Source organism: Pristiophorus japonicus, chromosome 4 (genome assembly GCF_044704955.1).
Source record: "Pristiophorus japonicus isolate sPriJap1 chromosome 4, sPriJap1.hap1, whole genome shotgun sequence".
In the NCBI taxonomy this organism is placed as follows: domain Eukaryota; kingdom Metazoa; phylum Chordata; class Chondrichthyes; family Pristiophoridae; genus Pristiophorus; species Pristiophorus japonicus.
Window position 1 is genome coordinate 6331552 of NC_091980.1, and position 12963 is coordinate 6344514.

At 48.7% G+C, this 12963-nt stretch overlaps 1 protein-coding gene across 10 annotated transcripts in view; it reads right to left on the minus strand.

The window, feature by feature from the left end:
- LOC139261987 (calcium/calmodulin-dependent protein kinase type II subunit alpha) overlaps positions 1-12963 on the minus strand; it is a 336847-nt gene that overhangs the window by 217047 nt on the left and 106837 nt on the right. For 7 of the 10 annotated variants that reach the window (XM_070877150.1, XM_070877157.1, XM_070877155.1 and 4 more), the window contains exon 5: positions 7682-7690. The exons of the other annotated variants lie outside the window; for them this stretch is intronic. In XM_070877150.1, coding sequence (XP_070733251.1) covers positions 7682-7690 — 9 coding nt within the window. The remainder of the gene's footprint in view (positions 1-7681; positions 7691-12963) is intronic. 10 annotated transcript variants of the gene reach the window in all.

A 12963-nucleotide genomic window follows, 5' to 3' on the forward strand; every position in this document is an offset into this window, starting at 1 on the left:
ATGGGATCTTTTACGTCCACCTGAGTGGGCAGACGGGGCCTCGGTTTAACATCTCATCAGAAAGACGGCACCTCCGACAGTGCGGCGCTCCCTCAGTTCTGCCCCTCCGACAGTGTGCCTCTCCCTCAGTATTGCCCCTCCGACAGTGCAGCACTCCCTCAGTACTGCCCCTCCGACAGTGCGGCGCTCCCTCAGTACTGCCCCTCCGACAGTGCGGCACTCCCTCAGTACTGCCCCTCCGACAGTGCGGTGCTCCCTCAGTACTGCCCCTCCGACAGTGCAGCGCTCCCTCAGTACTGCCCCTCCGACAGTGCAGCGCTCCCTCAGTACTGCTCCTCCGACAGTGCGGCGCCCCCTCAGTACTGCCCCTCCGACAGTGCAGCGCTCCCTCAGCACTGCCCCTCCAACAGTGCGGCACTCCCTCAGCACTGCACTGGGAGCGTCAGCCTAGATTTTTGTGGTCAAGTCTCTCGAGTGGGACTTGAACCCACAACCTTCTGACTTGGAGGCGAGAGAGAGTGCTACCCACTGACACATAGCTGATGCAGTTTGAAGCTCCCAACCTTCAAAAGACTTCTCAAAAGTTGCTTTTCCAACTGCAGGTTCAATCACCCCCCAAATCTGTACAATGCGTGGAATTCCACTCTCCCCCTCACCATGGCCCATCTCCCCTCACCTCATTTTAAGAACCTTTGTAATACTTCGCTATGTTAAGAACATAAGAATTTGGAGCAGGAGTCGGCCATTCGGCCCCTCGAGCCTGCTCCGCCATTCAATACGATCATGGCTGATCTGATTCTGGCCTCAGCTCCACTTCCCTGCCCACTCCCCATAACCCTTGACTCCCTTATCGCTCAAAAATCTGCTGTTCAAAAGGTGCTGTTTAAGTGTACGTTATCCAGTATAAGCATGAAGTGTCCAGGGAATACAACCTCTACACCAGCAAAGACATGGCGATCCAAAACCGACTTCAATAACCCACCACCAACCCGTCTCAAACACTAGGACGTCATTTTGGGCCGTCATCGAAGCCCTTCAGCGATCTCCCTTGAGCACCGACGGCGAAATGCTTGGAAGAACTGTGACATACGGAATGGATTCCTTTCAGAGAACCCCACAGTACAACCTGAAGGATCAAATCTTCCTCGCAAACAGTGGACAACCATCGACCGCCTCAGAACCGGTCACAGTCGATGCTGTTACCTTCTCCACAGGTGGACGTTAAAGCCTCCCCATCATGTGACTGTGGAGCTCCTAGTCAGACCCTGGAGCACATCATAGAGCACTGCGCTCAGAGTGAAGTCACAGGCAGCCTACACGATATCCACACCGTTACACCGGGAGCTTTGGCCTGGATATCTGACTGGGATGTTTAATTTGCTTTTCTACTTCCATACAACAACAACAATTTTATTTATATAGCACCTTTAACATAGTGAAACATGCCAAGGTGCCTCACAGCAACAAAATTTGACACCGAGCCACATAAGGAGAAATGAGGGCAGGTGACCAAAGGCTTGGTCAAAGAGGTAGGTTTTAAGGAGGCTCTTAAAGGAGGAAAGAGAGGCAGAGAGGCGGAGAGGTTTAGGGAGGGAGTTCCAGAGCTTGGGGCCCAGGCAGCTGAAGGCACGGCCACCAATGGTCGAGCGATTTATGAACAGGGATGCTCAGGGGGGCAGAATTAGAGGAGCGCAGATATCTCGGGGGGGTCGTGGGACTGGAGGAGGTTACAGAGATAGGGAGGGGGTGAGGGCCATGGAGGGATTTGAAAATAAGGATGAGAATTTTGAAATCGGCCTTTGCTTACAAAAGAAGAAAAGTGCGGGTTCATGATAAATGAATATCACAGAATTGCATGATGTAAATGCTCACGCTAATAATTACCTCCACAGTTTATCGCCCTCGTATTATGAAACAGAACAAGTATCTCTTGTGGACGAAAGCACAAGTTTGAGGTGACTAGAGGAATGAGAGACTTTAGCAACAGGAAACGCCACGTGACCCAACATGCCTATCCCCAGGTTGTTTAATTGAGATACCTGGGTGAAGGGTGTCAGCCCAAGTGTGCAGGACACCAGCAAAGAATGGAACAGAGAAGATGATTTCAGTGAAGAATTAATGATTGGGAAGGCGCCAAACTTAGGTTTTTCAAACATCTGCAGATTGCAGGAGGCAGGAAAGACTGTGGGAGTTACACAGGAATAGGAGGAGGCCATTCGGCCCCTCAGGCCTATTCCGCCATTGAATTAGATCATGGCTGACCATTGCCATTTACCTGTCTTAGCTCCATATCCCGTGATGCCCTACAAAACTCTATTGGTCTCAGTCTTGAAAGGTCCCATAGTTCCCCCAGCATCCAGAGTTTTTTGAAGGGGAAGTGTTCCACGTTTCCTCGACCATTCCTGTGAAAAGGCATTTCCTGATTTTACTCCTAAATGGGATTTTTTAAGATTGTGGCCCCTTGTACTGGACTCTCCCCATCAGAGGAAACAGTTTCCCTCTATCCACCTTTTCAAATCCCTTAATTATTTCAAACACCTCGATTATATCGCCCCTCAAACTTCAAGGGAATGCAAACCAAGTTTATGCAATCTGTCTTCATAAATTAGCCCTTTTAGCTCACATATCATTCCGGTGAACCTGCCCCCTTCCAGGCCAATACAGGTTGAACCTCTCTGGTCTAGGACTCTCTGGTCCGGAAACATCCGTGGTTCGGCATTAGTTTGCGGAACTGCCACTTTCCTGGGCCTGAGTTGGAAGCTCACTGTTGAGCACTCCCGTGATGCTCAGCATCTCATTCTGCTTCCTCGCTGTGGGATTGTGGGACTTGATGGTGCAGTGAAGGGGCGTCAGATCTGAGACAGGCAGGGAAGTGACCGATCCCCAACATTCCCCGCCTCTCCTCCCTCACTTATCGATCACCAGCGCTGATCTCCCGTGGTTTGGAAAATTCTCTGTTCCGGCACCGGTCAGGTCCCGAGGGTGACGGACCGGAGAGGTCTAACCTGTAAATACTTCCTGAGGGGCAGTTACTCCAGATGGGGGTCTGAGCAAGGCTCTGTACAGCTGTGACATCACTTCCTCCCCTCTGTATTCCAGCTCCCTCGAGACAAAGGTCAACATTCCGTTAACCTGTTGAATACCATTTACACCTGTCCCCTTCCTCCACAGTTCCTAGACTCTCATCATTGAGAAAATATTCAGATTAGACTTTCTCAGATCCAAAGTGGACTGCGTCTGCCCAACAGACTCAGTCTGTCTATGTCCCTTTGTAACAACCTGCTTCCATTATACAACTCACTGTGCCTCCCAGCTTTGTGTCATCTGCAAACTTGGATATACAACCCTCTATTCCTTCATAAAAACATAAGAAATAGGAGCAGGAGTAGGCCATTTGGCCCCTCGAGCCTGCTCTGCCATTCAATAAGATCATGGCTGAACTGATCCTGGCCTCAACTCCACTTCCCTGCCAGCTCCCCATAACCCTTGACTCCCTTATTGTTGAAAAATCTGTCTATCTCCACCTTTAATATATTCAATGACACAACCTCTCTGGGTAGAGAATTCCAAAGATTCATGACCCTCAGAGAAGAAATTTCTCCTCATTTCTGTGTTAAATGATCGACCTCTTATTCTGAAACTATGTCTCCTAGTTCTAGATTCCCCCACGAGGGGAAACATCCTCTCTGCATCTACCCTGTCCAGCCCCCTCAGAATCTTATATGTTTCAATAAGATCACCTCTCATTCTTCTAAACTCCAATGAATATAGGCACAATCTGCTCAACCTTTCTTCATAAGACAAGCCCTTCATAGAAACATAGAAAATAGGTGCAGGAGTAGGCCATTCGGCCCTTCGAGCCTGCACCGCCATTCAATGAGTTCATGGCTGAACATGCAACTTCAGTACCCCATTCCTGCTTTCTCGCCATACCCCTTGATCCTCCTAGTAGTAAGGACTACATCTAACTCCTTTTTGAATACATTTAATGAATTGGCCTCAACAACTTTCTGTGGTAGAGAATTCCACAGGTTCACCACTCTCTGGGTGAAGAAGTTTCTCCTCATCTCGGTCCTAAATGGCTTACTCCTTATCCTTAGACTGTGACCCTTGGTTCTGGACTTCCCCAACATTGGGAACATTCTTCCTACATCTAACCTGTCTAAACCTGTCAGAATTTTAAATGTTTCTATGAGATCCCCTCTCATTCTTCTGAACTCCAGTGAATACAAGCCCAATTGATCCAGTCTTTCTTGATAGGTCAGTCCCGCCATCCCGGGAATCAGTCTGGTGAACCTTTGCTGCAATCCCTCAATAGCAAGAATGTCCTTCCTCAAGTTAGGAGACCAAAACTGTACACAATACTCCAGGTGTGGCCTCACCAAGGCTCTGTACAACTGTAGTAACACCTCTCTGCCCCTGTACTCAAATCCCCTTGCTATGAAGGCTAATATGCCATTTGCTTTCTTAACCGCCTGCTGTACCTGCATGCCAACCTTCAATGACTGATGTACCATGACACCCAGGTCTCGTTGCACCTCCCCTTTTCCTAATCTGTCACCATTTAGATAATAGTCTGTCTCTCTGTTTTTACCATCAAAGTGGACAACCTCACATTGATCCACATTATACTTCATCTGCCATGCATTTGCCCACTCACCTAACCTATCAACGTCATCGCATCCTCCTCGCAGCTCACACTGCCACCCAACTTAGTGTCATCCGCAAATTTGGTGATACTACATTTAATCCCCTCATCTAAATCATTAATGTACAGTGTAAACAGCTGGGGCCCCAGCACAGAACCTTGCTAGTCACTGCCTGCCATTTACCCATTTACTCCTACTCTTTGTTTCCTGTCTGACAACCAGTTCTCAATCCACATCTCAGGAATCAACTGAGTGAACCTTCTCTGAATTGCCTCCAATGCAAGTATATCGCTCCTTAAATAAAGAGACCAAAACTGTACGCAGTACTCCAGGTGTGGTCTCACCAATACCCTGTACAGTTGTAGCAGGACTTCTCTGCTTTTATACTCTATCTCCCTTGCAATAAAGGCCAACATTCCATTGGCCTTCCTAATTATTTTCTGTACCTGCATACTAATCTTTTGTGTTTCATGCACCAGGACCCCTGGATCCCAATACTGCAGCATTTTGAAATCTCTCTCCATTTTAACAATAATTTGCTATTTTATTTTCCTACCAAAGTGGATAACCTCACACTTTCCCACATTATACTCCATCTGCCAAATTTTTGCCCACTCACTGAGCCTGTCTATATCCATTTGCAGATTTTTTTGTGTCCTCCTCACAATTTGCTTTCCCACCCATCTTTGTATCATCAGCAAACTTGGCTACATTACATTCGGTCCCTTCATCCAAGTCATTAATATAGATTGTAAATAGTTGGGGACCCAGCACTGATCCCTGCGGCACCCCACGAGTCACTGTTTTCCAACCGGAAAATGACCCATTTATCCCGACTCTCTGTTTTCTGTTAGTTAGCCAATCCTCTATCCATGCTAATATATTACCCCCAACCCCGTGAACTTTTATCTTGTGCAGTAACCTTTTATGTGGCACCTCATCGAATGCCTTCTGATGGCGGAGAAGGCTCGAGGGGCCGTAGGGTCTACTGCTGCTCCTATTTTTTATGTTCTTATGCAGGAGGCTCTGTTTCTGTGTTGTGATATGCGATATGTGCGCGCACTAGGTCCGTGCAGCAGAGCTGGTCTCCAGTCGTCCTGGTTAACCCTTGTCACTGGACCAAGACCTCGCTCTGTCAAGCCCCGTGTGGTGGCTGGTGTGCAACGGTCACCCCACGTTAAAAAAATCCACACACAGGCATCTTCCACCCTTCAGGATGTAGTTCAGGTCCCTCATTGAAACACCTGTGAACTCATCCCTTTATTGGCTTGGAAGCAAGTCATCCTCGTTTCGAGGGTCGCATTTGATGATGATGATAAAATTATGAACGGACTCGATAGACTGGATAGGAAGGACCTATTCCCCTTAGCAGAGAGGTCAACAACCAGGGGGCATAGATTTAAAGTAATCGGTAGGAGGTTTAGAGGGGATTTGAGGGAAATTTCTTCACCCAGAGGGCGGTGGGGGTCTGGAACTCACGGCCTGAAAGGGTGGTAGAGGCAGAAACCCTCACCACATTTAAAAAGTACTTGGATGTGCACCTGAAGTGCCGTAACCTACAGGGCTACAGACCCAGAGCTGGAAAGTGGGATTAGGCTGGGTAGCTTTTGGTTGGCCGGCGCGGACACAATGGGCCGAATGACCCCCTTCTGTGCTTACACTGCTTAGCCATTGATGGTAAATTATCACTTTAATTATTGATTGTACAGAAGCTACAACGCAGAAACAGGCCATTCGGCCCAACTGGTCTTTGCCGGTGTTTATGCTCCACACGAACCTTCTCCCACTCCAATTACCTCTGCTCACCCTGCTCCCTGCCATATCCCTCTATTCTCTTCTCCCTTATGTACGCATCAAAGCCCCGCTTCAATGCATCAAAGGTCTTTGCTTCAAACCACTCCATGTGGTAGCGAGTTACACACCTGCACCACTCGCTGTGTAAAGACATTTCTGCTAAATTCTTTATTTGACCTGTTCGTGGCTATCTTCTAACAATCTCTCCAATCATTATTGTGCTCAAACTTGCCGCAACAACCCATATTGGATAATTTCCACCCACTGCTTCAAAAAAATCTATTTGGATTAAGATAATTTTAATGTATGAATCTACCTGTGAGACTTGCTTTCATTTTATTACAGATTTTTAACCCATTTGATTCTTGTCTCGTTACATCAACAGCACTGAAGGTATGGACCCAAGGAGCATTTACATTCCCCGACCCTCTTCTCTCGAACTACTCCAACGCACTCCTGACTGGCCTTCCACATTCTACCCTATGTACACTATCCAAAACTCGGCTGCCCCGTGTCCTAACTTGCACCAAGTCCCGCTCACCCATCACCCCCTGTGCTCACTGCCCCGTGTCCTAACTTGCACCAAGTCCCGCTCACCCATCACCCGCTGTGCTCGCTGCTCCGTGTCCTAACTTGCACCGAGTCCCACTCACCCATCACCCCCTGTGCTCGCTGCCCCGTGACCTAACTCGCACCGAGTCCCGCTCACCCATCACCCCCTGTGCTCGCTGCCCCGTGTCCTAACTTGCACCGAGTCCCACTCACCCATCACCCGCTGTGCTCGCTGCCCCGTGTCCTAACTTGCACCGAGTCCCACTCACCCATCACCCCCTGTGCTCGCTGCCCCGTGTCCTAACTTGCACCGAGTCCCACTCACCCATCACCCGCTGTGCTCGCTGCCCCGTGTCCTAACTTGCACCCAGTCCCACTCACCCATCACCCCCTGTGCTCGCTGCCCCGTGTCCTAACTCACACCAAGTCCCGCTCACCCATCACCCCCTGTGCTCACTGCCCCGTGTCCTAACTCGCACCGAGTCCCGCTCACCCATCACCCGCTGTGCTCGCTGCCTCCGTGTCCTAACTCACACCAAGTCCCGCTCACCCATCACCCCCTGTGCTCGCTGCCCCGTGTCCTAACTCACACCGAGTCCCGCTCACCCATCACCCCCTGTGCTCACTGCCCCGTGTCCTAACTCGCACCGAGTCCCGCTCACCCATCACCCCCTGTGCTCACTGACCTACGTTGGCTCCCAGTTAAGCAATGCCTCGATTTCAAAATTTTCATCCTTATTTTCAAATCCCTCCATGTCTCTCGCCCCTCCCTATCTCTGTAATCTCCTCCAACCTTGCAACCCCCGAGATGTCTGCGCTCCTCTAATTCTGCCCTCCTGAGCATCCCTGATTATAATCGCTCAACCATCGGTGGCCGTGCCTTCTGTTGCCTGGGCCCCAAGCTCTGGAACTCCCTCCCTAAACCTCTCCGCCTCTCTACCTCTCTTTCCTCCTTCAAGACGCTCCTTAAAACCTACCTCTTTGACCAAGTTTTTGGTCACCTGCCCTAACTTCTACTTATGCGGCTCGGTGTCAAAATTTTTATAGCATTAAAAATTCTGTGAAGGGCCTTGGGACGTTTCGTTACGTTAAAGGCGCTATATAAATACAAGTTGTTGTTGTTGTTGTTATAACTCTCAATGCTGACGAAAGATCATCGACCTGAAACGTTAACTCTCTTTCTCGCTCCACAGGTGACCTGATGAATATTTTCAGCAATTTCTATTTTCTATTTGCGATCGAGCGCTGTGCCCTCTCCAGAATGTTTTCTAGAGGCAAGGCCACCTCATAGAAACATAGAAAATAGGTGCAGGAGCAGGCCATTTGGCCCTTCGAGCCTGCACCGCCATCCAATATGATCATGGCTGATCATTCACCTCAGTACCCCATTCCTGTTTTCTCTCCATACCCCTTGATCCCTTTAGCCGTAAGGGACACATCTAACTCCCATTTGAATATATCTAATGAACTGGCCTCAACAACTCTCTGAAGTACAGAATTCCACAGGTTCACCACTCTCTGGGTGAAGAAGTTTCTCCTCATCTCGGTCCTAAATGGCTTACCCCATATCCTTAGACTGTGACCCCTGGTTCTGGACTTCCCCAACATCGGGAACATTCTTCCTGCATCTAACCTGTCCAGTCCAGTCAGAATTTTATATGTTTCTATGATATCCCCTCTCATTCTTCTAAACTCCAGTGAATACAGGCCCAGTCGATCCAGTCTCTCCTCATATGTCAGTCCTGACATCCGGGGAATCAGTCTGGTGAACCTTCGCTGCACTCCCTCAATAGCAAGAACATCCTTCCTCAGATTAGGAGACCAAAACTGAACACAATATTCCAGGTGAGGCCTCACTAAGGCCCTGTACAACTGCAGTAAGACCTCCCTGCTCCTATACTCAAATCCCCTCGCTATGAAGGCCAACATACCATTTGCCTTCTTCACCGCCTGCTGTACCTGCATGCCAACTTTCAATGACTGATGAACCATGACACCCAGGTCTCGTTGCACCTCCCCTTTTCCTAATCTGCCACCATTCAGATAATATTCTGCCTTCATGTTTTTGCCACCAAAGTGGATAACCTCACATTTATCCACATTATACTGCATCTGCCATGCATTTGCCCACTCACCTAACCTGTCCAAGTCACCCTGCAGCCTCTTAGCATCCTCCTCACAGCTCACAGTGCCACCCAGCTTAGTATCATCTGCAAACTTGGAGATATTACACTAAATTCCTTCATCTAAATCATTGATGTATATTGTAAATAGCTGGGGTCCCAGCACTGAGCCCTGCGGCACCCCACTAGTCACTGCCTGCCATTCTGAAAAGGACCCGTTTATCCCTACTTTCTGCTTCCTGTCTGCCAACCAGTTCTCTATCCACATCAGTACATTACCCCCAATACCATGTGCTTTAATTTTGCACACTAATCTCTTGTGTGGGACCTTGTCACAAGCCTTTTGAAAGTCCAAATACACCACATCCACTGGTTCTCCCTTGTCCACTCTACTAGTTACATCCTCAAAGAATTCTAGAAGATTTGTCAAGCATAATTTCCCTTTCATAAATCCATGCTGACTTGGACCGATCCTGTCACTGCTTTCTAAATGCGCTGCTATTTCATCTTTAACAATTGATTCCAACATTTTCCCCACTACTGATGTCAGGCTAACCGGTCTATAATTACCCGTTATCTCTCTCCCTCCTTTTTTAAAAAGTGGTGTTACATTAGCTACCCTCCAGTCCATAAGAACTGATCCAGAGTCAATAGACTGTTGGAAAAAGATCACCAATGCATCCAATATTTCTAGGGCCACTTCCTTAAGTACTCTGGGATGCAGACTATCAGGCCCCAGGGATTTATCGGCCTTCAATCCCATCAATTTTCCGAACACAATTTCCTGACTAATAAGGATTTCCTTCAGTTCCTCCTTCTCACTAGATCCTCGGTCCCCTAATATTTCCGGAAGGTTATTTGTGCCTTCCTTCGTGAAGACAGAACCAAAGTATTTGTTTAACTGGTCTGCCGTTTCTTTGTTCCCCATTATAAATTCACCTGATTCTGACTTCAAGGGACCTACGTTTGTCTTCACTAATTGTTTTCTCTTCACATATCTATAGAAGCTTTTGCAGTCAGTTTTTATGTTCCCAGCAAGCTTCTTCTCATACTCTATTTTCCCCCTCCTAATTAAACCCTTTGTCCTCCTCTGCTGAATTCTAAATTTCTCCCAGTCCTCAGGTTTGCTGCTTTTTCTGGCCAATTTATATGCCTCTTCCTTGGATTTAACCCTATCGGTTGAGCCATCTTCACTGTTTTATTTTCACTCCAGAGAGGGATGTACAATTGTTGAAGTTCATCCATGTGCTCTTTAAATGTCTGCCATTGCCTGTCCACCATCAACCCTTTAAGTATCTTCCGTACAGCATGGGAAAGGGTTCTGTTTAAAATACAATTGCATTGTATTTGCAGCTGCCTTTCTCCCACCAAGCACGGACCAACCTGCTACCAATTTCCACGAGTTGCCGTTTTTATTTCGAATGGACATTGGTGTCTTGTTGCTCCAACATTATTGATAAAAGAGCCTTCGATAACTGCACCTCTTGGTTTCTGGAATTCCCCATCTAGTCTAGAACCAGGGGTCACAGTCTCAGGATAAGGGGTCGGCCATTTAAGACGGAGATGAGGAGAAATGTCTTCACTCAGAGGGTGGTGAATCTTTGGAATTCTCTGCCCCAGACGGCTACAGAGGCTCAGTCTTCAAGACAGAGATCGATAGATTTTTGGACTCGAGGGGAATCAAGGGATATGAGGATTGGGTGGGAAAGTGGAGTTGAGGTAGAAGATCAGCCATGATCTTAGTTATAATGTATTTGCTTCATGGGTTCTTTGCTTAAGATTTCATAGCAACACATTGCTATTAAGAACTAGTTGGTTTATGAGCAAAGGTTTAACAATCACACTACACATTACCAGTCCATCCACCAGGCTCACAACCACCTGCCTCATCGTGGATCCCCCGAACCCAACTGGCTGGGGTTTTATTGAGTCTTGTGAACATCATGTGATTGGCTAAGCCGCTCCCAACTCAACAGCTCGACAACTATTTTAGTAGAAACTTAAACAAGTGCCCCCTTTTGGCACTAGAACCTACAAATTAAAAATTTAAAACTGTAACAAAAACCTTTAATCAAATTAAAATTTGGTTGCCGGGGGGGTGATGATGCACTCCAGTCCCTCCGGCGCCCACCTCTCGCGGAAATCCGCGAGCGTACCGGTGGTCACCGCGTGCTCCGTCTCCAGGGATACCCTGGCTCGGATGTAACCGCGGAAGAGAGGCAGGCAGTCGGGCTGAATGCCCCCCTCGACCGCCCGCTGCCTGGACCGGCTGATGGCCCCCTTGGCCAGGCCCAGGGCTAGTCCTACGAAGAGGCCCTCGGACCTGCCCGCTCCCCTCAGCATACTCACAGGTGCATACATTACATTAGTGAATGACGGAGCAAGCTCGAGGGGCCTTGTTGCCTACTTCTGACTCCAGTTCTTATGTTCTTCAACTCTTCGCTCTCGCTATTTCCACCTTCAAAAACCTTCCCAAAACCTAGTATGTTCAATCACCTCTTTGGTCACTTCTTCTAATTCCTGGTGAAAAGGCTGTTTGACTGAGAGTCACCAATCGTCCAATCGGAGTCTGTTCGCTTTCCGATTGGTTGGGATAAAGTGCTGCGGGGATGGAGGTGCCGGCCAAAGAACGACAGGAGCGTGCGAGGGAGGGGCGGCTGGAGGCATGAAGCCTCCGGGAATACGCGCAGGCATAGTTGCAAGCCCAGGAAGACCCTGTCTTTGAACCCTGCTCTCTGCTGAGTTGACTGATCATCTTTGCTCCCCAAAGGACAAACATAGAAACATGGAAAATAGGTGCAGGAGTAGGCCATTCGGCCCTTCGAGCCTGCACCGCCGTTCAATGAGTTCATGGCTGATCATGCAACCTCAGTACCCCATTCCTGCTTTCTCTCCATACCCCTTGACCCATTTAGCCGTAAGGGCCACATCTAACTCCCTTTTGAATATATCTAACAAACTGGCCTCAACAACTTTCTGTGGTAGAGAATTCCACAGGTTCACCACTCTCTGGGTGAAGAAGTTTCTCCTCATCTCGGTCCTAAATGGCTTGCCCCTTATCCTTAAGACTGTGACCCCTGGTTCTGGACTTCCCCCAACATCGGGACAAGAGAGGGAGAAAAAAAAATCAACTTCCCCCCCGCGCCCCCCCCAGCGGTTCTCTAGTGACCCGCTCGGGAATGTCCACATCGGGTTGGCACTGAACAATAACAAATACTTGCATTGATGCAGCGGCTTCAACGTAGTAAAAGGACCCAGGGCACTTGACAGGGGCACGCAAGTCAGGCAAAATTTGACACCGAGCCACAGCAGGAGATATGAGGACAGGTGACCAAAAGCTTTTGTCAAAGAGGTAGGTGGACAAGGAGCATCTAAAACAGAGGAGGGAGAGATAGTGAGGTGGAGCGGTTTAGGGAGGGAGTCCTGGAGCTTGGGGCCCAGGCAGCTGAAGGCACGGCCACCAGTTGTTGCGACAACAATCTGGGATGCACAAGAGGCCGGAGCAGGATCCCTCCCCAGAGCCACATCATTTGCCGACAATCACTAGCCGCACTCCCGGAGAACTGCCGATTGTGCAAAGCACCACATGGCGTGCAGTGTCCTTGGAGGAGTACCACAGCATAAGAACATAAGAAATAGGAGCAGGAGTCGGCCATTTGGTCCCTCGAGCCTGCTCCGCCATTCAATAAGATCACGGCTGATCTGATCTTGGCCTCAACTCCACTTCCCCGCCCGCTCCCCAAAACCCTTGACTCCCTTCTATCTCCACCTTAAATATATTCAATGACCCAGCCTCCACAGCTCTCTGGGGCAGAGAATTCCACAGATTTACAACCCTCTGAGAG